The sequence below is a fragment of the Denticeps clupeoides genome, chromosome 1 (assembly GCF_900700375.1).
Source record: "Denticeps clupeoides chromosome 1, fDenClu1.1, whole genome shotgun sequence".
In the NCBI taxonomy this organism is placed as follows: Eukaryota; Metazoa; Chordata; class Actinopteri; order Clupeiformes; family Denticipitidae; genus Denticeps; species Denticeps clupeoides.
Window position 1 is genome coordinate 15,679,219 of NC_041707.1, and position 25,702 is coordinate 15,704,920.

A 25,702-nucleotide genomic window follows, 5' to 3' on the forward strand; every position below is an offset into this window, starting at 1 on the left:
CTGATACATGCACGTCACAGAACCTTGCAGACCCAAAATGTGATATCCTATCAGCACATCCTGTGCTTAGATGTTTAAAAAAAAGTTTCACTGTCACCTCTGACCTGCACAGTGATCATATAAGCATGACCTTCTTCCTTGGCAGTTGTGGGAATTTCAATTTCTAAATGTTCGCATTGGGACATCAGCAAGCTCTTTATTACGATTGTTACAGGTGACATCATTTCATTTGTGCACATTTTATTTAATTTGTTTATTTCATTTTAAGTATTTTTACCTTGAGTAGTAAGATTGATTCCTGAATCCGTTCCTGTCATATTGAAAGATAAATTACTGCAGACATCTTCAGCCCCAGTCCTCCAGTTTAGCTCCAGTTTAAGGGTGCCTTTTGTCACATGATTCCATTCATGTGACTGGGAGCAACGCTGAGGTAACGTGACTTCTTCACCTCAAATCTTAAGATTGATCCTGATCATCTCCTCACCTCTCTATCCTTCCTTCACAGCCGTGTGGTGTTGCAGCTCATGCCAGCTCTCGTTCGCATATTAAACCAGAGAAAACTTACCTGGCTCCTTGCGTCCAATTGCACCGGGGTTTCTCGTTTCATCCAAAACTCATTCACATCCTGGTCCCAACCTGGACCATGACACCTTTAACCTGTTGACTTTTAACCTTACAACTTAATGTCACATAACAACACACATAAACGCTTATGCCAAACATATTTTAATTCAGCTGTGCCATATCCTCCTGGTATAGGGAATTTTGCTGAAAACATCACAACTCGTTCAAGTCAGAACTGCTATGCAACCACAGTTGTTTAGTGGTTGCATGTTTCCAAGCCGTGTGTCACGCTTGAGTGCTGATGGGGGAGAGAAGCGCAGAAGCAGGACATGCTGGGAACGGAGATTTTATTATAATAATAAATAAACACAAATAAACACAGCTCGGTGGCCGAAAACCGTTTAACTTACGTAAAGAACATAAACTTGCCCGCAGGCGTGAAATGCAGTGGAAATGTATTTTTTTCGATTAAATTCATTTTCACGGCAAAGAGGGATTTTGCAATTCATCTGATCACTCTTCATTACATTCTGGAGTATATGCAAATTGCCATAATAAAAATGGAAGCAGCAAACTTTGAGATTGTTCTGCTACTACCAAAATCAACCAAAAATTTTGTCGACTTCTAAAGTTTTACAGCCTGTTAACTGACAGCACCTGTTCAGAACAAGTCATGTAGGTCATATTTCATTATCACATGAGGAATGGCATATTCTCAGATTATAATAATCTCTCCTAATAGGCTTAATGATTTTATTGACTTTTATTTATTGTTCCAAAAATCTTTTCTTCCACAAATCTAAGCAGTTAATAACACAAATAATATGATTATTAATGAAACACCCCCATTCCTGAGGCCCATCCAACCTGTGCACCCATTGACCCTCTGACAATGGACAGGACCAGCAGGGGCAGAGTGGTGGTGGTGTGGGGGTTTAGTGGAATGTCACGCTTACCTCTCTTCAAAAATTGAGAGCCCCAAGTGTAATTAGCTTTCAACAAGATCAAGATAATGTTTTTTTGTATTTCTTTTAAAGTATTTGCAATTGGTTTATTTAAATACAGACAAGGCTCTTTAGTTTCTTTTGAGTATATCTACACTAGAAGTGGAATTTGTTGCGATGCAAGGCAAGGGGGGACCACCTAAAATCTTGCCTAGTGCTCCAAATTTGTTAGGGTTATTACAGTTTAATAAAATGATAATATATAATGTACACAAATGCCTTTCTTTTCCTGCAAATTTCCCATTGTACTGCTGAGAACTTGGATAAGTTAGTGACAGTAGATTAAAGGGTCTGTTGCATATATGGTTCTAGTGCTATTCCAAGAAAAACCGCTAGTACAGTAGTGGCTTGTCCTTTTACAATTTGAAATGTGTAGCTTTAGAGTATGAAACTTTGCGATTTCCATTATTGTTGGTCAACTGCTCTGCACACGCACACAAGAAAGCGTCCTTCATTTGGGGTTGAGAAACCCTCGTTCAACTTATTATTTAACCCAAAAACACAAAAAAGCTGCAGCTTGTTTTACCTTAAAATGGGCAGTTTTTATTAAACATCCACTGCTTACAGCTTAAATCATGAAGACGCTTGATATGAAAGTGAAATCTGAAAACCAACAGCTCAGACAGCACTGGACAGCAGGTGGCAACAAAACTGTGGGTTGCAATTGAGACGCATTGCAAAGAGGTCTAGACATGAGTTAAACACTAAATCTTGTAAAATGACTAAAATACTTGCATCAGGGTTTCCAGTATTTGTATTTTTAATTGTACTTGTGCTGTATCTTAGCTTACAGCGTATTACCTCTTTTAAAAAAGTTAAATACTGTCAATATTTTGTAAATACAGTAAAATGTTGGCAGTATTGAACATTACAGCTTATTACCACTGTTGTTGGAGACATATTATTTTATATTACTGTTAAGTTAGGTAAATATATAGTCAAATACTGCCAGCAGAGTTTCCAATTGCTTACTGTAATTTACAGTGCTATATTGTGTTGCATACCTCTTTCTTACTGTTATAGAAACAGGAACATTAAAACCAGTAAGATTCTTCATATAATAATTGAATCATTTCATATCATTTTTGTGTCTATGCTGTATTTAAAATTAGTTTCATACTAAATGCATTTATAGTATATAAATGTTTATAGTATATTATAGTATATTGTTTATAGTATACTACCCATGACCACTATCAACTGGAAGTATAACTCTTACTTCCAGTACTTCCAAATACATAAAGTACATTTAAAAAGTTAGGACATGCCTTTCTTTATTTTTCTTATATTCTACATTGTAAATGAATGACAACCTCCAAAATATGAAGGAATTATGTAGTAAAAAGTGTGATTTTAAAATATATAACCACATTTTGCTTTGATGACAGCTTTGCACAATATTGTCATTTTCTCGATCAGGTTTATGAGGTCTTTACCTGGAATGGTGTAAGTGTCTTGCCTTGTCAGGACTTCATTCCTTGCCTTCTTAATCTTTTTAAGACCATCAGTTCTGTTGTGCAGAGTTAGAGTTGGCACAAAAGTCTTTACACTGAATAGCCCTGTTTGATTAGTGTTTTAATCCACATTATGGCAAGAACCACTCAACTAAGTCAAGAGAATCAACAGTCCAGCATTACTTTAAGACGTGAAGGTCAGTGAATCTGTAAAATTCAAGAACACATTCTCAAGTGCAGTTGCAAAGACCCCCTAATGTTATGATGCACGAGGATAGCCGAATGAAAGGAAACACAAGTGTTACCTCTGTTATGGTTGCTGTATGTATCCAAGAATATTATTTAAATTAATTATTTTTATTTATTATTAAATAAGAAAGTGCACTGAAAGCTGTCTGAACAATTTCCTTACATTTTCCTTACATATTTTTGTTAGTAAATACATGCAGAAATTACACTAAATTCTTCCTTCAAAAACAATATGGTCAATGACAACGTGAAAAAAAATACTAAAAATTAGAAATTTGGCAAAAAACTGAGAAAGCACATGTACATAAGTATTCACAACCTTTGCCATGAAGCTCAAAATTGAGCTGAGGTGTCTCCTGTTTCCCCTGATCATCCTTGAGCTGTTTCTGCAGCTTAATTGAAGTTGACCTGTGAAAAAAACAGTTGATTGGACATGATTTGTAAAGGCACACACCTTCTATAAAAGGTTCAGTTCATGTCAGAGCCCAAACCAAACATGAAGACAAAGGAATTGTCTATAGACATCCGAGACAGGATTGTCTCAAGGCACAAATATGTGGAATGATACAGAAAAATTTCTGCTGCTTTGAAGGGCCCAATAATCAGAGTTGCCCCCATCATCTAAAGTGAAGTGATTGTCACATGTGAGACACAGCAGCACAGCACACGGTGCACACAGTGAAATGTGTCCTCTGCATTTAACCCATCACCCTTAGTGAGCAGTGGGCAGTCATGACAGGCGCCCGGGGAGCAGTGTGTGAGGATGGTGTTTTGCTCAGTGGCACCTCAGTGGCAACTTGGCGGATCGAGATTCGAACCAGCAACCTTCTGTTTATGGGGCACAGTTTATGGGGCCCTCACTAGGCCACCACTACCCCTGTAAGTAGAAGAAATTCAAAACCTCCAGGACTCTTCCTAGAGCTGGCTGGTCTCCAAAACTGAGCAATTGGGGGAGAAGGGCCTTAGTCAGGGAGGTGACAAGAATTCAATGGTCACTCTGTCACAGGTCCTCTGTAGACAGAGGAGAACCTTCTAGAAGGAGAACCATCACTGCAGCAATCCACCAATCAGACTTGTATGGTAGGGTTGCCACATGGGTGCCACTCCTTAGTGAAAGGCACATGGCAGCAGGTCTGGTTTTTGCCAAAAGGAGCTTGACCATGAGAAAGAAAAATCTCTGGTCTGATGAAACAAAGATTGAACTCTTTGGTGTGAATGTCAGGAGGAATCCAGGCACTGCTCATCACCAGGACAATACCATTCGTACAGTGACAGCATCATGATGTGGGGATGTTTTTCAGGAACTAGGACACTAAACAGGAAAGACGGAAATGTGACAGCAGCAATGTACAGACCAAGCTGTTCAGCGAGGCAGTGGTGGCCTAGCGGTTAAGGAAGCGGCTCCCATAATCTGAAGGTTGCCGGTTTGAATCCCGATCCGCCGAGGTGCCAATGAGCAAAGCACCGTACGCACACACTTCTCCCCGAGCGCCTGTCATGGCTGCCCACTGCTCACCAAGGGTGATGTTTAAAAGCAGAGGACACATTTTGTTGTGCTGCGCTGCAGCGTTTCACAATGACAATCAAGTAAACTTTTTTCACATTGTCATTATGGGAGTTTGTGTGTAGAATTATGAGGGGGGAAATGAATTTAATCCATTTTGGAATAAGGCTGTAACATAACAAAATGTGGAAAAAGTGACGCGCTATGAATAGTTTCCGGATGCACTGTAGTTCTTTGTTGGACTGGCCACCAATAGGTTCTCGATCTCCTAGGACAAAGCACACACAGTCAGCTACATTATTATTATTATTATTATCACAAGTCTGTTTCATCTTTGCTTGTCTCCCAAGGCTTTACATCTGAAAATAAAGAAAACACATCGAGTGAGAAGGTGTGTCCAAACCTTTGGCCTGTGCTGTAGGTCCAGACGTGCTGCGCTGGGAAGTGGGTGCGTCGTAGCGTGGAAGTTGCGCGGAACGGCCGACAGGGGGCGACCGACGTAAACAGAGCAGCGCGGCCACATTCCCAAATAAACTTTGTCATTCGCGTCGTTTCACCCCCCCCCCACACACACACACACACTGGAAACGCCATCCGAGCGTAGTCCGGTCCTCTCCCAGCACGCAGTGCGGAAAACGAACTGCATTTCAGCTCCTTCTGCTGGATGTTTTTCTGCATTCACGCCAACTAGGAAGTGGGCGATGCGGGGAGCATTTCATCTCCTCTCCCCCTCCGTCCGCGCTTGAGGAAAAAACATTTCCCTCTTCCACAGGTAGTTGGTGTAAAATACACCTGGTCAGGCGGATTATTTGGAGCTTCGCGATTCCAATGCAAGAGGAGACGGGCATCGCATTCGGCAAGTGAGTCGCTGGCTCGTCCGTAAATCTCAGGTGTTGTACAGTCAGGTAGCAGCGCACACCGCGCACGAAGGAAGCGATTTTGCTCTTCCGGTAGGAATTTCGCTCCAACGCTGACTTTTTTTTTTTTTATATTAGCTGCCTTTTATTTAGCCGCGGCTGCTGCTTCGGATCCAAATGTCAGAGAACAGCTGGAACTGCTCGAGCTCCGAGGAGGATCTGGAGGCAGAAGCAGCGCAGCTGGTCGAGTTCGGTGGCACCTTGAGCAAGGTGGGTGACCAGCCCTGCCCTGGCCCACTTAGATGAATCCAATATGTATTCAATGGAAGTTAACTTGACCTTTTTGGATGAACTTAGGTGGCCTTTCACCTGCTTTAACCTTTAACCTTTATTAATCACACATGCATTCCACAAAAATTGGCTCACATTGAGATGTTGGTTGAGGTATTGTGGCCTCCATGGGTCAAAAGGTCGTTTGCACATTAAACAATTACTGTACCATGACAGATCTCTCTCACTCCATGACAACATCAGCTTGTAACATCCATCCAAACACTTTCCATACTGCTTAATTGTCATTTTAAGGTATTTTTCATAACATGTCTTGTTCTGGAGTCCTTCTCATAAGCATTTAGCAAATGTTTTCATTAACCATCAAATCATGTCTTCAAGGAAACATGATTATTTTTTTTATATGGAATGAAGCCATGTCCTTATGTGACGTGCCCTACAACCACTGTGTTTGGTATCTTTTTAGTGGACCAACTACATTCATGGCTGGCAGGACCGGTGGGTTGTGTTGAAGAGAAGCTCCCTGAGCTACTACAAGTCTGAGAATGAGCGTGAATTTGGCTGTCGTGGGTCACTGTGCCTCAACAAAGCTGTTATCACGGTAAGGGCTAAATCCGAAACAGGACATCTGTCCAGAGCATGGTGTTTTACATCAGATCTGCCTAACCCCTGGCCCACAGCCCGCTACAGAACTGTGATCCTGCTATACAGGGGTGTGACAGCATTTCAGCGAGTGCAACTGATACAAATGTCGACATTGTGCACAATGGCTTGGTTAAATATTAAGGCACTTACACATACTGCTCCTCCCCTTGTCCACCGGTTGTACCTACTTTGTGCTACTGTTGTACCTGTGCAGGATCAGTGGGTTGGCATAGTTAAATGTTTTGGGGTGCTTTCTTCTTTGTTTAAAAAGCATCTTTGTTTAAATGAACATGAATCATTGTCTTTTTCAACATCCTCTGTAAATTATGGAAGTGTAATTCGTCATTTTTTGTTGTTATTGGATTTTAGAACCTCACCAGGAGACAGCAGCTGATTCTGTGTTGTTATTGTCACAAAGATGAAGGTGCCAAAGGCCATTTCCCGGGTCAGCTTGTCTCGCTAGGGTTGAAGTCCGCACAAATACAGCTGAGCAGTCAGTCTGAGTCACCTGTTTAGAGAAAAAGACAAGAATGCAGATGGTGGCTAAAGTATTCAAGCAAAGTTCATCAAGTGGCATGTGTAGGTTTTTTTGGCGGTTTAGGCTGAAGCATGTGAAAAGCAGGCTGGAATGAGTTAAACCAATATCTGTCCCTCTTTGCTCATACTGTTTGGCTGCTGTCCAAAGTCAAGCAATGTGTGCCATAATGCAAGAATTTGCTTTCACTTTTTCAGCTACTTGTCATAGTTTTCTTGTCATGTTTTTTACATTTAAATACACATTTTCCATCAAACATCTGTAGTTATGCATAGTGTAAGTATTATTTGACAATCATTTTTGACATGTTATTCTGAACTTCGGTGAGAAAGAATTTACATAAATACCAGGAAGGAAAAATACCACTAGTGGAAACTGATCCCTGGAGTATAGGACAATTTAGATCTATTAAATGAGTGAAAGGGGAAAATGTATTTATATTTATAGTGTCTGTGAATATACTACAAATATGCGCTCTTATAAGGATTTCAGAATTTTCAGTATCAGGGGTCCGCAACTTGCAGCTCTTTCATCCTTACGCTGCGGCTCCCCATGGCTTTGGAAAATAAAGTGTATTTTATTTTTATCCATTGTTTTTTTTTTTTATTGTAGTTTGAAATTTGAAGATTATTGTGTTCTTGTAACATTAATATGCAGTGTGTTGCATTTTTATTGCTCAAAATATGCATCACAAATGCCAAATATCTGAACTGTTAATCAGTGTGTTCAATTAGAGTCGCATTTCAAAATCCTCTTGGGGTGAGTAAACACTTCAAATATTTAAACTGTTGACTTCACGTTTATAAGTAAGTTTTGTAGAGTTAGCATAGTGCCACTAAGTTAGAGTGACCAGAGCTCTTCTTTTCCCCATTTGATAGATGTCTGGGTGATTAAACATTCGTTTATTTTTTATTTTTTTAATTTATCCTAGCTGGCAACCAATGAATCTATTGGAGAACTGGGGTGATGTGTTCTCTTGAGGGAGTTTGAGTTATGACCCGAGTAGCAGAGTTCTGAAAAAGTTGGAGTTTATGGAGAAGAGAACCAAAAAGAAGAGAATTGCTGTAATCAATCAAGGAGGTGATGAGGCCATGGACAAGTTTGGCAGCAGCCTGGGGAGTAAGGAAGAGAGAAAGTCGGTTAATGTTACATAGATGAAAATATGCAGACCAGGTGATGTTAGTACACTTTCAATACAGTCTCATATTAATATCAAATGTGACTCTCAGACTCTTTTACCTGAGGGGAAGGATGGACGGGGGAGTTATCAATATCAATGGGAAAACTATTTGGCGAGATTGGAGGCTGTACCAACAAGTAAAACTTCTGCTTTTTTTATTGTTTAGTTTGAGAAAATTAGTGAGAAATTGGGTTTGAAGGAAATGTAGAGCTGGGTGTCATCAGCATAACAATGAAAATTGAATATATGGCCAAGAGGTAGAACGTAGATAATGAATAAAAGAGGTTTTAATTCGGAGCCCGGGGGCACACCTGCAGAAACTGGGAACTTGCTTGAAGAGTGGGATTTATATTGAATAAACCAGAGAGATAGGAGGTGAACCAGGCGAGGGGAATAGGACTAATGCCAAAAGATGCTAGTCTGTTCAGAAGGATATCAGATGCTGCACTAAGGTCGAGAAGGATGAAAATGGTGAGAAGGCCAGAGTCAGCTGCCATTAGAAGGTCATTAATGATTTTCTTTTCTATGGTGGGGCGGAAACCAGACTGAAATTATTCATACAAATTATGATTATTGAGGTGTGAGGAGGTTCTCAAGGATTTTTGAAACAAATGGGAGGTTTGATATTGGACGAAGATTTTCAAAATTATTAATATCTGAGAATTGAGATTTGGAATAACCGAAGCAGTTTTCAAGATGAAACTGAAGCAGGTGTGAAGACCACCACTGCTTCTGTTCTTCATTCTGCATTTATGCTAAACATTCTTTCTTGCACTCTGACTCTCAAATCACACCTGTGCCTTCCAGTCTGTCTGGATGGAAGGCTATGGAAAATGGTTCTGTTTGTCTTTTCACAATAATAGAATCTAGCTTTATACAATATACAATACAGATAGGCGTCTTACTCTGTCCACACTGGTGGAACTATCAGCAAAGGTTGTAAGGGTTGGAGCGCCAAGGCCAATGATTTTTTGATTTTCTTTAACTGTCATTGATTAATCAGTGAAATTTGACTGTAGGGTATGTTACAAACGAGTATGACAGACAGGCGTTGTCTGAGCCTCCTTGGAGGAATTCTAAAGCGTCACATTGCTCTGTGAGGGAATTACTTGCATGTTTTAATTGTTTTTAAAAACCCAGGTTAAACGTACAAGTCTATCATGGTGCACACAGTGTCAGTGCAGTCAGGCCTTCCTTTTTTGAACGGATGGGTTGATTCTGTTGAAATGCTTGGAAACTTATCAGTGACTAAACAGAGTTGTTGTGTCATTTTGCATAGCCTTCAGCATTTTCTTGCTGAAGCAGGCACAATGCAGAAAGGTCACTTATAATTAGGCCCAACCCTCTTGTATTTTGAAATGAAATGACCCGAGTTGGCAGTGCTCAGTGTTCTTCCTTTTTCCTGTGTCTCTGTGTTGCCTGTCACTTCCCTTGACTTTGTTCTTTTTCTGCCTCCCAGCCTCACGAGTTTGACGAGTGCCGGTTTGACGTCAGTGTGAATGACAGTGTTTGGTACCTCCGGGCTTCAGACCCTGACCACCGGCAGCAATGGATAGACAGCATCCAACGCCACAAGGTAAACAGTCTGCGGGTCACTGCCCAAACCGGCTGTCCTTGCTACTCCCTGTTAACCACCAGCACTGAGCCACCGAAAGACATAAATTACACATCATTTACCCTGAATGATCACAGTTGTTGTGTGAGGATTGATGTAGTCTAAATAATAGAAACTAGTTGCGGTGTTATAAAGAGGCATGCAGTCTCAGAAATGCAGGTCATCTTAAATCATAATGCTTAAGCAATAATTACAATAGATTTTTTTGGATCCTTGTGTTCATGCAACTGGGCAAAGACACATTACCTGCTAAATGAAATCCATATTTTACAGAACTTGTTTTTTTAACTTATTACATTTGCAACAATGAATAAAATAAATTAAAAAAATTATTCAGTTCTGTGTACGTATTAATTTGGCCTCTAAGTGGCTAGGGTATAGTAGTGTGAAGGAAGCCACTGTGCTATTTTCTTCATACTGCCAGCCAGTTTCCCCGCAGTGTCTCAGTCCTCCTGTTCATGAGTTCATGAGCAGCTGTGGGATGGATTTCTGTAATAAGGTTGATGACGGTGACGTACTCGTTGTTTTGTGGATGTGTGTAGAAGTTTCTAAGTTGGTCTCTCATTACTTTAAAGTTTTTTTCAGTCATAGAGAGCAGGGAAGCAAGTGTGTTCAGTTTGTTGAATGCAGTCTGAGAAGCAGTCGTTGTATGTATGTATGTAGGTAGGTAAGTAAGTAAGGATTGGACTCTTACTTGAGTGTGACTGGAGAATGAGATGAACACTGGAAAACCTCTGACTGACCTCTGATAGGCTGCTCTGTTTGGATTGAAGCCACTGATGCACAAGACCTCCGCTCTACTGAGGCAGGGGTGTGGTTTCTAGAATGTGGACGGGAGCATCCCAGGGAATTCTGGAAATATCTAGAATGGGGTCGCAACTGAAAATAAGTTCAAACGACAGCTCAAGACCTTCCTCTTTAAAGAATATTTAGATTAAATTGTAATTTTCTTGTCAAACTTTGTGTACAGAATCTACAACAGAGTGAATTAAATAGATGTATTCATAGTTGGGGTCCTAGTGAACCGGAATTGATCTCTTCATCGATGGTAACTTGAAAGCACGTTGTAAGTCGCTCTGGATAAGGGCGTCTGCCAAATGCCGTAAATGTAAATGTAAATGTAAGTTATTAGTCTGGTGTTTTTTCTTTCTTTTGCGTTTAATTGTACCACAAATATTCAGGTTAGAATGTTCTTACATACTGAACTACCATTTAAAATGCATAAGTTACAAATTGAACGACATGACCCTCGAAAAGTGTGTGTGTTTTTGTGGGTATGAGAGTCATGGGGATTATGTAAATACTGCGTTTGTCCAATTGTCATTATGTTTGCCCCGTGCACTTGTCAAAAGCATGAAATCATGATTCATCTCTCGTTTTCTGGTTTTGTTAGCACAGCATGCTGAGGCAGGTCATGTTACAGTAAATCTTGGCAACTCGGCCAGTGGTGCCAGCTCACAGCCAGGGTGTCGGGGTAGATTCCAGGGTGCTTTTGTTTCCCTCATTAGAGTGCGGGCAGTATAAGGGGCCATTTGGGGAGCTGAGGGGTTGTCTACTGAGGTTACTTTAGCTGTTTGACCACCAATATCAGCCAGCAGGGGTTCTTGCAGTGGGAAGACTAGAAATGTAGTGCCCCCTGCTGGGGGGGAAGTACCATGACAGATCTGTTTATAGTCAATAGGTTTTATATAAATATAAACAATAATATTTACTATTTAGTGCGCTATTGACAAAGCAGTGTGCCAGTTAATAATGTGTATTGGCTTGTTGGTGAAAGTGCCTTTCACCACTTTTCACCAGGAGAGCTTGATTGTTGCATCGTAACACTTCACCATGTATAAGATTTAGATCAGATTTGCATCTGATCACTCTACGTCTTTGCAAAAACCGTTTGAATAAAAAAAAAAAAAGAATAAAGAGTCAGCGCTGAGTGGCTGATATACTGGGTGTCAGTCCGCTAGGCTCTGGTACCACAGCAGGTGGGTGTCGGCCACAGGAGAGGACAGACAATTTCAGAGCAGAGGAGTTTATGAATAATGCATGTGTGTGACTGTCAATGACTGCATACTGCCACTGACATTCACACTGCCACTAAAAGAAATGTTCCTTCTATCAGTGCTTTATTATCCTACCTGAATCCATTTGATCTCAGTCAACCAGTTCATTGCATCAAATCATATATTTTTAGATACTTTTCTCCATTATTGCATATGGTTTAGTGTGAATAAGAGAAGAAAGAAGATAAAGAATGACAAACTCTGTGTTCTCTCAGATGATTCGGTGAACCGTTCTCCCTGCATTCCCACTCTGTCACACAATCTGCAGAGGTGGTCTCTGTTCAGAGTCTGCAGCAATAGTGGGTGGCATCTCGTCGCTCTAATAAAGTCTGCAGCACTGTCTGTGAGAGTGTGTGTGTGTGTGTGTGTGTGTGTGTGTGTGTGTGTGTGTGTGGCATGAGGAGGTGGGAGTCGGTGTTTAGAGTCTGCATCCACCTCTCTTTTTTGAAACCATTCTTTTCAGTCTGCATTTTTTTTCCTTCTCTCTCTCTTTATATAATTTTCTTGGCTTCCTCATGCCATGTCCAGCTAAAGGAGCTCTCCATCTTCACAGCCTCAAGGAGCCATTCTTAATGCAGCTCTTTTTTCAGCCTCTTTGTTGCTTTTTCTTCAGTTTCTTCTGATTGAGGGGAATGGACAATATTCATTTTTGAACCCATTTGTGGCACAAGGGCTGAGCAGTGCGGGTGGAGGTCTTGGAAGCTCTGAGGAAAAAAGGGGCTGCAATGATCCAGACAGAGGGTCGCGACTGCAGCAGCTCTCTGCTCTGCTTTGGCTGCTGGAATAGCAGAATGGTGGGCTTATAGCATGTTAGCATGCTGCTCCAGGGAGAGGTTCGCTGCATTCCATGCCATCTGAGCTCAGCGCATGTTCGCAGCATGATTTCAGCCTCAGTTTCCTGAGGTTTAACCCATGTACTAGCATGCGAGCTCGCCTTTAAGCTACTGCTGTTGCTGCTGCTGCTGCTGCTGCTTCTCAGTCATTCATTTACTCACCTCTTCATATGGGAATTAGGAATTGCCTGTTCACATGCAAACTGTAAATGCAATGATTTAACTGTTAACTTAATATTAAATTGTGTTCTTTTCATACACAGCTTATACACATAATTGTGCCAGTGTGCATTTTGTTGTGTGCTGTAGACTGCTTGTGTTCCTCGGTATGTGGGTGTTGCACTTAGGGCAGTTCAAATTTAATTTCCAATGATTTATCCTGCCATGTCAGTTTGCATTTTAGAATGTTCCTGTCTGCCACTGTTGTCCTGCATCAAAATAGATTTTGTCATGTTACTCTGGTTTTTTTATTTCTGTTTTTGTGTACATAGGCAGAGTCAGGCTATGGCTCTGAGTCCAGTCTGCGGCGCCATGGCTCCATGCTGTCACTCACTTCTGCCACCAGTGGATTCTCTGCCACTTCCACTTCCTCCTTCAGGGTGAGTGTGTGTATATGCTCTTCCATATTTTAATGGTGTATCCTCACAAAGGACTATTATAAATTTACACAAAGAAATCCTTGGAGTAAAAGTATGTCTATGTTTCACTGTGATTATTAGAATTCTTGTTTGACGAACATCATCAAAAAAAGCAACATTTAAATTAGATATATACAAAAACCGTTTTCATACAATTCATCATACACATACATATAAGCATCACTTTTTCCACATTGCACATGTTACAGCCTTATTAAATTCATTTTTTGCCAGAATGCTACAAACAACACCCCATAACATCAGCATAAAAAGGTTTACTTGAGAATTTGGCAAATGCATTTAAACTGGGAAAAAAAAGATAAATCACATATTTCCAGCCTTTGCCATGAAGCTTAGAATTGAGCTCAGGTTCCTCCTGTTCCCCTGATCATCCTTGAGATGTTTCTGGAGCTTAATTGGAGTCGACCTGTTGAAAAAACAGTTGATTGGACAATTCACATTGGTTGATTTGCAAAGATACACATTTTTCTATAAAAGGTCCCACAGCTGACAGTTCATGTCAGAGCACCAAGCAAGCATCAAAACAAAACGTTCTGGTATGATGAGACAAAGATTGAACTCTTTGGTGTGAAACCAGGCTCTACTCATCACCAGGCCAACGCCATCCCTACGGTGAAGCATGGTGGTGGCAGCATCATGCTGTGGTGTTTTTTTATCTAGCTGCAGGAACTGGGAGACTAGTCAGGATAGAGGGAAATGGATTGATGCCTCTATACATATACAGTGCTTTGCTCAGTGGCATCTCATTGGTACCCTGGCGGATCTAACTGGCAACCTTCAGATTACATGGCTGCTTCCTTAACCACTAGGCCACCAAGTATAGGTGTGGCAAGCTTGTGGCGTCATATTCAGAGGGTGTAACTTCTGCCAAAGGTGCCCTAATAAAATATTGAGCAAAGACTTGTTAATACTTGTGTACACGTTTATGTATGTACATAAATTTGCCAAAACCTAAAGTAAACTTTTTTTGACGTTGTCATTATGCATTTAATCCGATTTGCAATAAAAAAAATGTGTAAAAAGTGACACACTGTAACTACTTTACGGATGCACTGTATATGTTGTATCATGCTTTATAAAGGGGTTAAAAGTAAAGTTTAATGCTACAAAGCCTTTTCTGAAGGTTGGATTTTTTGGGATTTTTTTTTTTTCAGAAAGGATTTACTAAACATGAAACTGCATACGTACCAAAAAAAAAAAATCATACTGATTGTTATCTTTGTATCTTTAGTAAGCCCACAGTCTTAACATTGTTTGCATCCAATTAGCAGCATATTCAAATGTCTGAATGTTCCCTTGGAAACTACTGCATTCTCAAAAATGAGAATCAGTAAGATTCAATAAGTATGAGGGTTTTGGATTTGGTTTCCTTTACTGGAAATAGGGTTCTTGGAATTTGAAGCATGCAATATGGTATCTACATGTGCTACACTGTTCTGAGTATATTGTTTTGGATGGTAATACTAACATGCAAAACAGGCAAGCTCACTTTTAATTTTTCTTTAATGCTCACCACCATGTACTTATGTTCTTTCATGGTATTAACAGAAAGGCAACAGGCTACGGGAGAAACTGGCTGAAATGGAGACCTTCCGGGATATTCTTTGTAGGCAGGTGGACACTTTGCAGAGGTTCTTTGACACCTGCGCTGATGGGGTCACCCAAGATGAGCTCCTAAGGGACAGAGGTGTTCATCACAATTATTGATAGCCAGACATAGGGTAGTTTCAGGAAGTGTATGGTTTGTATTGTTACCCTTACATTTTACTCTGCAGTAGTGGAGGATGATGAAGACGCCTTTCCCTGTCCAAGATCCAGTGGAGACTGTGTCTACAACAACAGCAGCAGCAAAGAGAAGTGTGAGTATAATCAGAAGATAAATGCTGGATTTGCATATATGCAAGTAATTTATTGCTGTAGTGTGGAAACATCTGTCAAAAAGTCAAATATTTAGGTATGCTGCATGCTCAAATCAGCAGTGGTGGTAATTATATTAAGAAATGAAATATATATATATATATGTCATTTATATAAACAGTGTGTATATATACACACACACAGTTTGCCTTAAAATTGTTCATAAGCCATCTTGGTTCTATAAACCTTCTATAAACAATCTATAAACCTTTTTCTGTAATATTGCATTCATGAAACGTTTACATTGCCACCTTGAAGTACGATAATCCACCTCTCTTTCTTTGTTTCTACCCTCAGTGTTTCCACAGGGGAGTTACAGAGAAGTGAATGGGATTGATTTTAAGGGAGAGGCCATCACCTTCAAAGCTACCACTGCTGGCATCCTGTCCACCTTGTCTCATTGTATTGAGCTGATGGTTCGCCAGGAGGAGAGCTGGCAGAGAAGACTGGACAAGGTGTGTATGTGAGAGAGACTGAAACAAAGATATCCTTACAATTATTCCACAAAATATAGAAGAATTCTTCACAGACGAGCACATTGTTTCAGAGAGAACTTATTTGAGCAGCCATTGACCCAGTATTGCATTAGCAGTGTTAGTTGAAATGCTTTGAAAAGGCTTGAGTGAGCTGAGCAGGAGACCCAGCTAAACTGTGACTAAATTGAAATCCTTTAGACCAGGTTTTTGTCTTGGGCCTAATGAACGAGGAGTTTAGAAACCTAGCACGAGAAATGCCACTCTACCTGTGGGTTTAGTTGCAAAAGATACACAGCATTCAACATTTCTTTCCTACTACATCCTGATAGTTTATGTTAAGTGACAAGGAATCTAGATTATCTTCCTTTATTTAAGTCATGGCTCAAAACCCATCTGTTTAAACAGACTTATTGTCTTGATATCAATTTTTTGATATCAATTCATGCTCTTTGTGCTGCTTTTTAGTTGTTTGTTAAGTATTTCTTTTACTCTATAAGGTGACCTTGGGTGAAATAAAATTTATTATTATTACTTTTGTCATAAGGAGTAGCAGTCATCATAGTATTATTTATATACTTACAGTTATACTTACCTGGCAGGGAAGATAACTCGATCAAGAAGGCGGTTCACGCAGGGCGAGGCTCAGCCATTGCACTCCGGCTTTGCTGACCCCTGCGAATTCCCCAAAACTGGGAATCTCGACTGCATCATTTCTGGTAGTGGGGGACTGCGTTCGCTCTCTCCCCTGATTTTCTTTTGGGGCAGTGGTGGCCTAGTGGTTAAGGAAACGGCCCTGAAATCTGAAGGTTGCTGGTTCTGCTCCCCGGGCGCCTGTCATGGCTGCCCACTGGGTATGCAGGCATGCAAGCATCGTTTTCACCACTGAGTCACAAATAGAACAATACAAGCTTTATTAGTGCCTTCCTAGCACAGTGAAGTGTGCAGACTGGTTGCAATCTACAGTATCACACTCTGATTTTATTTCAATTTTTTTATCCTTTGTCCATTTGTTGTTGCCTTGCGAGAATATCCTCCATTACACATCTTTGAATTGAGGTTGAATTTAATTTAGGTACATTTCTCTTTTGTTTCTTTCAGTTATTGTTTAGTCTAAAACTATCAGGAACCCTCAGGAATTAAAACCATCTCAGCATTATGAAACATTTGTGGAACCATACCTCAAATATTTGGCAATGCTCTTCAATAAACAGATAAGATTAGATAAGTCATGTTTTTAGATATAAAATCCAGACTAAAAGGCTGCTGTCCCTCATTCTCAGTATATTTAGTTGTAAATGACCCAACCTTCAGCTATTCTACCCCAGCAGTGGCAAAACAGGTTTTTCATCTAGCAGACAAGTTGGTCCTAAAACACGGCAGCTGTAGGAAGGGGTTCCTGATAGCAGTGGTTTGCTTGAACCTGTGCATGTGAGAATCGCATGCACCTCACCAGCATCTCTGTATTACTTGCAAGTGTGAGAGTTTGAGTGTCTGTGGTTTTTCTGTGCTTGTGCATTTTTGTAAGTTCAGGCAGTGTGTGTTTGTACGATTAAGAGTTTAGGGTCACAAGTGTGCTGTTTTTGGAATGTGTGTTATTTGAAGACACACAGGCATGCACACGCGCACACACACACACACACACACACACACACACACACACACACACTGCTTTGTATGTTGTGTGTGTTTGAAATGGTGAGGTGCCCCTGGCTGCTCAACACTCAAAAGTGGAATCCACTCTGGGCTCAGAGTTGCTTCTGTGCTGTAGGTCACCATGGTCACCTTTTTCTTTTTTTTTTAAACTTCTCTCTTTCTCTCACCGACTTGCTATAATGTTGGTTCATAATTTAGCATTAACATACTCAGCTTGTGGGCTGTCTCTTCCTAGCAACAGTTTTCTAAACTGGTCTACAGCAAGTAGGACAGGGTCCCAGGCGTGACTCTGCTTGTCTGATTTCTGCCTCCAAATGAGTGTGAGACTTGTGAAATTATTACTTGTGTTATTATATAGATTCCTGATGCCAGACTGGTTCCATCATATTCATTTTAATCAAGTAATAACCTTGCATTTGAAGGAATTAAATTTAACATAATTATCAAGGATTAGTTTAAATAGTAATTCTTGGAAGAAAATGAACCTTGCAGTACCTTACCTGGCTATTGGTTTGGTAACATATGAGTGAAAGAAAAATGAGAAATTTCTTCTTGCTAGTTGAATGAACACTGAGCCTGTTTGGTTACACTAACATTTTCATAGATTGTTCTTGAAACCATATTCTGAGTGAGTGAGAGAGAATTAGAATATCTGGATACATTCTATTAAGAGACATCACGGAACCTTTTTTATTTGTTAACCTTCTTTAGATTATTAAACGAGAGGTATTTCATTTGGTCCAGCTTATAAAAACATTTTAGTGCAGCTCTGCTGATTTTGGTTATGTTTAGTAAACCCTTTTTTCCCAGGAGTCTAACATTTGCTAGCTATGCTATGCAAATTGGAATGAGTTGCATTGGCTTCAAAGATTTTGAAAATGTTTTCATAAGGTTACATTTTGTTGTTTAGGAGCTAGAGAAAAGGAGGCGAGTTGAAGAAGCTTATAGGGGGGCTTTAGCCGAGCTAAAGAAGAAGCCCCACTATGGCGGCCCAGATTATGAGGTAAGAACGCTTCATTTAACCTAGAGAAACATGAATACGGATAGAATTAATATACACAGATCAGCCACATGTCAGCAGGGGTAGTGAATATTGAATATCTTTTTACAATAACGCCAGGCAGAGGGTGGGATTTATTAGATGCCTGGGCCATAGTCACCAGCTTATCCAACTGTAGTGGTTAGGACCTACAAAAAGTTGTCCCAGGAATGAAAAACTGTGTCATGGCTGTTTTAGCCACAAAAGGTGACCTGCTCAATATTAGCTGGTGGCCATAGTGTTGTTGCAGATCAGTACATGATTAGGCTGTTAGTAGCATTAGATTTTTACCAAAGTGGTCTCCTCTTACCAGTCAGTCACATACCTGTCATAGCCACACAAACACACAGCAGAGAAAAAGGTGAGGGCTCTTTCTGCATTTTTATTTTATTTTTTTATTAACAGGAGGGGCCAAATAGTCTCATTAACGAGGAAGAGTTTTTTGATGCAGTGGAAGCTGCTCTGGACAAGCAGGACAAGATAGAAGAACAGGTATTGGTTCTCCTAAGCATGGTGTTATAATTTGTTAAACATAATAACAAAATTGAGATGCTCAGAAAACAGCCACTTCAGTCAGTTTTATACTACCGATATAATCTTTTCAATGAACCATGATATATTATTTGCATACGGTACTGTGTGATATCGGCCGTTTTTGTCTTTGTTTTTTGCATTCTGCTCTTCAAGGTGGGTTTTATATTCTTGTTTTTGAATGAATGGAAAATATGCCTCACCCTCAATTTCAGATATTTGCTAGTTTTTTTTGGTATGTACTGTTGATGTCAGCCTTTACCCACTTTTTAAAACATCTCTAATGGCCCTTACTGTAATGCAATGGCATAACCTGGCACTCGTGCAGGAAGTGACAGACTAAACTGATTATTTTTTGTAAGGTCACAGAACATGGGCTGAAAAATAGACCGTACAGGTCCGATCAGTGGTTAAAGGAAACATCTGCACGCACAGCAGTTACAGAGAAACAAGGGCAACAATGAGTCTGGGTGTTGCTGTGTGTGTTTGGGTGGGTCAGTCTCTCCCACACATTGTGTTAAAGCCCTCTCTGTGTTTCCAAAAGGGCTGGAAGATTTGAAGGGGCTGGGTGTGGCTTGTGATTCTAATAGCGTTGAATATTTTGATACAGACTCTTACCAGACCCTTCTCCCCTGCTCTCTCTTCTTTTTGCTCTTCTCCCCTGCTCTCTCTTCTGCTGACAGGCGCAAGCAGAGATGAAGTCCAGGACTTTGCAGCCCATCTCGGTGACCCCTGGAGAGTCCTACTCCACCCTCAGCACACACAGATACTCCACTAGGGTACCGCCCCTTACGCACGCACGCGCACACACACACACACACACACAGGTACACCACTAGGATGATTACATCAGTGTGGACTGAAATGACTACAGTATGTAACAAATAATAAGTGTGTCAGAAGCTGACAAACGCAGGCCTGATGTTAGGGCTCATCTGATTCCTTGTCTTATCTATCTGCTGTAGCCTCATAGTCGCACTTCGTCCATGACTTCTACAGACCTGGTCAGTGCCTCGGATGACGTGCATAGATTCAGTGCTCAGGTAGCTTCAGGTTCAACTTCAGTCTGCTGTCTGTAGGCCCGGCGCTTCGCCTTATTAACAGCATGTCTGTTATTGACAGTTTTGTATTGATTGCATGCTTTGCTCGTGTTGTATGAAAGCTGGAACAGCCACTTTTCCTTCCTTTCCTGTTCTTTCTCTCTCCCCGACATGATGGGGCATGACTGTAGATTGCATTACTTTGCCCTGCAGCTTTCCTCTGTTGCTCGATACAGTCCTGACGCATGTGTGGTCCGAACTGAAATTTTTCTTCTGTTTTTATCACTTCCTTCCTATATCCATCCAGTTCTCATCCTACTTTGTCTGGTTTATGTTGTGGGTCAGGTTGAGGAGATGCTGCACAGTCACATGACCTATTCGCTGCAGGATGTGGGCGGAGAAGCAAACTGGCAGCTGGTGATAGAGGAGGGTGAGATGAAAGTGAGTCTGAATTAATATGAATATGCTTCTTCATTCATACATGTGGTCTTTCAGTATGAATTGATATGAGTGTGTGTGTGTGTGTGTGTGTGTGTGTGTGTGTGTGCGCGTGCGTGTGTTTCAGGTGTACCGGAGAGAGGTGGAAGAGAATGGGGTTGTGCTGGACCCCCTTAAGGCCACGCATGCAGTCAAAGGGGTTACTGGCCATGAGGTCTGCCACTACTTTTGGGACACAGCTTTCCGCCACGACTGGGAGAGTGAGTCAAAATGTGAACTGCCTGTGCTCCTCTTAGGGTCCCATCTCCTGCCCCCTGGTGGCTAAATTGAAGAAGTGTCGTTTATAGTAAATTAATTATGCTTAGTATGCACATCTTCATAGTGCAATTAGTGAATTAGTGTTCAGCCTTATCTAATGTATGTAAGATGTATGGCTACATTTTTCTTAGTATACAGTGCATCCAGAAAGTATCGTCCAAATATGATGCCTGGCATTCACACCAAAGAGTCCAATCTTTGTTTCATCAGACCAGAGAATTTTGTTTCTCATGGTCTGAGAGTCCTTCAGGTATATTTTGGCAAACTCCATGTGTCTTTTATTGAGTGGCTTCCGTCTGTCCACTCTACCATACAGCCCCGATTGGTAGACTTCTGAATAAATGGTTGTCCTTCTATAAGGTTCTCTGTTCTCCTCTCTTCTGGGTGAACATTGGGTTCTTGGTCACCCGGTCTACCACTATGGACCATCCAACCTCAACAACTCATACAAAATGCAGCAGCACGACTAATCTTCAACCTTCCCAAATTCTCCCACACCGCCCCTCTACTACATTCCCTCCACTGGCTCCCAGTAGCTGCACGCATCAGGTTCAAAATACTGATGCTGGCCTACAAAGCCAAACATGGAGTAGCACCATCCTACCTCACAGCCCTTATTACACCTCGCACTGCACCTCGTATACTCCAAGCCTCCAGTACTGCTCGCCTGGTCCCTCCATCTCTGAAGGTAAAAGGAAAACATTCATCTAGACTCTTCTCCGTCTTGGCCCCTCGGTGGTGGAATGAACTTCCCCTCGAGGTCAGAACAGCTCAGTCACTGAGCACCTTCAAACGACAGCTCAAGAACTTCCTCTTTAGAGAATATTTAGATTAAATTGTAATTTTCTTGTTGTCGAACTTGTGTACAGAATCTACAACAGAGTGAATAAAAAGATTGTAGTTGGGGGTCCTAGGGAACCAGAATTTATCTCTTCATCGATGGTAACTTGAAAACACGTTGTAAGTCACTCTGGATCAGGGCGTCTGCCAAATGCCTTAAATGTAAATGTCACCTCCCTGACTAAGGCTCTGTTTAGCTCTAGGAAGAGTTGTGCTGTGGGACCATTTATAGAAGATGTGTGTCTTTCCAAATCATGTCCAATAGACTGTTTTTTCCACAGGTGGACTCCAATTAAGCTGAAGAAACATCTCAATGATCAGGGGGAACAGGAGGCACACAAGCTCATTTTTTAGCTTCATGGCAAAGGCTGTGAATACTTGTGATTTCTTGGTTTATTACTTTCTTTTATTTTTAATACATTTGCCAAAACCTCAAGTACACTTTTCATTATAGGATGTTACTTACATTTACATTTTTTACGGCATTTATCAGACGCCCATATCCAGAACTACTTACAATCAGTAGTTACAGGGACAGTCCCCCTGGAGCAACTTAGGGTTAAGTGTCTTGCTCGGGTACACAAAGGTAGAAAGTGGGATTTGAACCTGGGTCTTCAGGTTTATAGGCAAGTGTGTTACCCACTAGGCTACTACCACCCCAATGGTATGTTATGGGGTCTTTATTATGGAGTGTTGTTTGAATTTAATCCACTTTCAAGGCTGTAAAATAACAAAATGTGGAAAAAGTGATGTGCTGTGAATACTTTCCGGATGCACTGTATGTACATTTTGTAAAGGTTAAACACTCATATCAAATAATTTCATCATGCTGTTGCAAATCATATAGTATAGTAATGTCCCAAAAAAATGTTATGTCTTTGTCCCTGAATACATCAGTATTAATTAATAATACAGTTCTTATTTATAGGCTTGTATTCAAACTCATTTTATTCATTTTCTTATATGTTTGTTCAGTAGTTAATTATTGTTCTCTTCTAGCCACTGTTGAAAACTTTAATGTGGTAGAGCGACTATCTGACAACTCCATCATAATCTACCAGATACACAAGGTGACTAGTGTTGTTAATCTTTAACAGTGCATAGTTCAGATATAACATGGTGGTGTCCAGTGGGGGTTAAGTTTTCCGTTGACCTGTGTGCAGAGGGTGTGGCCTGCATCCCAGAGGGACGTCTTGTATTTGTCTGTCATTCGTAAAATCCTAGCTGACAATGAAAATGACGCAGACACATGGATTGTGTGCAACTTCTCCATTGATCATGACAGCTGCCCGGTGAGAATTTAATGAATTGCTGAATCCATTCTGTGATTTCAAAAAAAAAAAAAAAATGCTCCATCATGGTGTGCAGACATTTTCCACCTTATTGTAAACTTATACATACTGGCCCTCTGCAGTTATTGGAACCTCTTGGAAAGATTAAGAGAATGTCACCCTTTAAACACAATTTTAAACATTTTATTTAGTTGATTGGAGTATTTTGGAAGTTGCAATTTAGTACTTCCTGATTAACTGGGGCTCAAAATATGAGTTCAAATATGGTTAAATTGTCTACATGTATATTGAACAGGGTGTACATATCATCTGTACGTTGCTTTAGTACCGCTGTTCTTATGTCTATTTATAACTGGTTAGGTTCTTAACAGAGTACACTGCTGGTTTAGATGTACAACCATTTCACAATAGTAGTGACACCGAGGTCCTGTCTGCTGATGAAGATGCAAAGTGCAAACTGTACTTTGGAACAGCTACTTTCTAACAATACTCAAATAGATGTGTATCCATGATTTTTTTATTTATCAGTAGTTAATTAATTATCTATTGTTGACCTTGTTCCCTGAGCTATGGTTAGAAAGCCATCTTGTGAAATTAGACTACATCAGTTAGACATTCACCATTTTATCTCCAGGCTACAAACAGGTGCATCCGTGCCAAAATAAATGTGGCGATGATCTGTCAGACGCTTGTCAGCCCACCTGAGAACGATAAGGAAATCAGCCGAGATAACCTCCTGTGTAAAATCACTTATGTAGCAAACGGTGAGTCCAGACTTATGTAAAGTCACAGAAAATACACCAGTACACGGAACATGTACACAGAAGTACAAATTCCTTGCCTCCAATGTTAACACATCCTTCAGTCAGGCCTGTTATAAAGTTAACTATAGTAAATACGATTTAATGGCGTTTTGAACGTATGAGAATTGAAGTAAATGTAAATAGTTCGGCTTTTTTCTTTGCATTCACGTACCAATAGATGCTCCACAAAAGTGTGGATATTCCTGAAAAGAAGGTACAATAGAACATGTTAGAAGAGAATGCAGGTGAATTGAATGGAAACATCTCATTATATTATTGCGAAAATCACTTAATGCTGAATGAAAGATTTTTAAAGCCCTACTAACTATGTGTATTCTTCAGTGAACCCAGGAGGCTGGGCTCCTGCCTCAGTCCTGCGAGCCGTGGCCCGGAGGGAGTATCCCAAATTCCTTAAGCGTTTCACCTGCTACGTTCAGGAGAAGACCAGGGAGAAACCAATCCTCTTCTAACCTCAGCAGGTACCACTCTCAATAGATCAATTTAGTTAAAATGGTGATGTGAATGAAACTACTGTGAAATAGGACGAGTATTTATGAGTTCCAGTAGATGATATTGAATTCAGGTTTTTCTCTCAGATTTTAAACTATGGCTTTCACCATGTAGGAAGAACCACAGAGGGCTAAGAAGACCACACTGGTCTGATCGATCACATCCTGTGCCACCCCACAATGCACACAGAACAAAATTGCCACTGTTCCTAGTGTTATAAGAGCTGCTTCATAAATTTGAGGAGAGTCCTTCAGAGGACAGGCAGTGACTTCCATGGTCTTAAATTTATTACAGAGATTACAGTTTTCAGGATGTCTGATTTCTGTTTGAGAGGGAAGTTGCTGGAATCAAGTGGTTGACATACCATTAGGTGAAACTGTTATTTTGCCTTAAATATTACAGACCCTGTATTCAGGGGGTTTTTGTGGGTGCTTACTGTTTCCCTGAAGGTTTGGCTATATATAAATAGTATTGATTATTGAATGTGTGTTAGTTGTTACTGTAAATATTTTAACAATCAATTTCCTTTTTTGTCAATTTTAATCAACCTTGATTTTTCTACCAACTTGAAATTGAAATCACAGAGAACTGTTTTCTCGTAGAGATTGTTTACAAAATTGAAAGCGAACGCCTAATCAAAATATGAAGCTTATCGTCATAGAAGGAGGAGTTCAGCTCCGTTTCTTTGTGGAGGAAACTTTAACAGCCTTAATGCTCATCAGACATGTTTAATCTCTCCATCTATCTGTCTGTAGATAAATACTAATTGTTTTACCATCAAGAGCAAAGACTTGAATAAATGCTTTGGAGTAAAAGAGATGCTTTTATTGTTCACAGAAGCACTACTGTTTGCACTAAATACTATCCTGTAAATAAAAAATGTAGTAGTCAAATTTGTCCCATCACCTGTCATGACATTTTTTGCATCACAGATCTAAATAAAGGTGTCACAGACACCAGTGTTTTGTTAAGCTTGGACAGAGAGTGTGAATTTGGTTCCAACTCCAGGGGGCGCAAGGGAGCAAGTCTACTTACAGTAAAAATTCTGAAGTCATCAAATTCTCTTTATCAACATGACTGCTCATTGGTATGAAAGACATGAGCTGATTATGATTCACCACAGCATGCACGGTGACACACTCTCTTTGGGATGTGCCTTTATTGCCTCAACCACTAAATTTCTGCAGGTGAAGGGGAGGGATAACTCCCGATTTAAGCCACGTCTTCTCACTGAGATTAACCCCTCACTGCTCCCAACCCCTCATCCCTGCTAGGCCTCTCTTGTTCTCCACCAATCAGATGCCTTAGCTCTGGTGAGATGTGATGCACTTGCAGATGATTGGATGGATTGTCCTCTGGTGAGACCTGTCCCGATTGTGACGTGATGTGGAAACCTCT

At 40.6% G+C, this 25,702-nt stretch overlaps 1 protein-coding gene and 1 non-coding gene across 7 annotated transcripts; both read left to right on the top strand.

Moving 5' to 3' along the window:
• Positions 1-5,336: 5,336 nt before the first annotated feature.
• Positions 5,337-25,197, top strand: LOC114797308 (collagen type IV alpha-3-binding protein-like). 6 transcript variants are annotated; one of them, XM_028992133.1, is made up of 19 exons: positions 5,338-5,635; positions 5,771-5,902; positions 6,390-6,524; positions 9,743-9,859; positions 13,280-13,387; positions 14,996-15,134; positions 15,223-15,306; positions 15,662-15,819; positions 18,404-18,496; positions 18,938-19,024; positions 19,747-19,842; positions 20,029-20,106; positions 20,449-20,544; positions 20,669-20,801; positions 22,699-22,769; positions 22,863-22,991; positions 23,626-23,755; positions 24,137-24,276; positions 24,420-25,197. In XM_028992133.1, the coding sequence occupies exons 2-18, from the start codon at positions 5,810-5,812 to the stop codon at positions 24,262-24,264; spliced, it is 1,875 nt and encodes a 624-aa protein (XP_028847966.1). In that variant the 5' UTR covers positions 5,338-5,635; positions 5,771-5,809; the 3' UTR covers positions 24,265-24,276; positions 24,420-25,197. The 6 variants fall into 6 exon arrangements, with proteins under 6 accessions (XP_028848000.1, XP_028847966.1, XP_028847976.1 ...); XM_028992143.1 differs by having other exon boundaries at positions 24,137-24,273; positions 24,419-25,197; XM_028992153.1 differs by having other exon boundaries at positions 20,029-20,067.
• On the top strand, positions 16,425-16,588 carry LOC114802725 (U1 spliceosomal RNA). The gene has a single exon (XR_003751771.1). It is a non-coding gene; the product is annotated as a U1 spliceosomal RNA (small nuclear RNA).
• Positions 25,198-25,702: the final 505 nt, after the last annotated feature.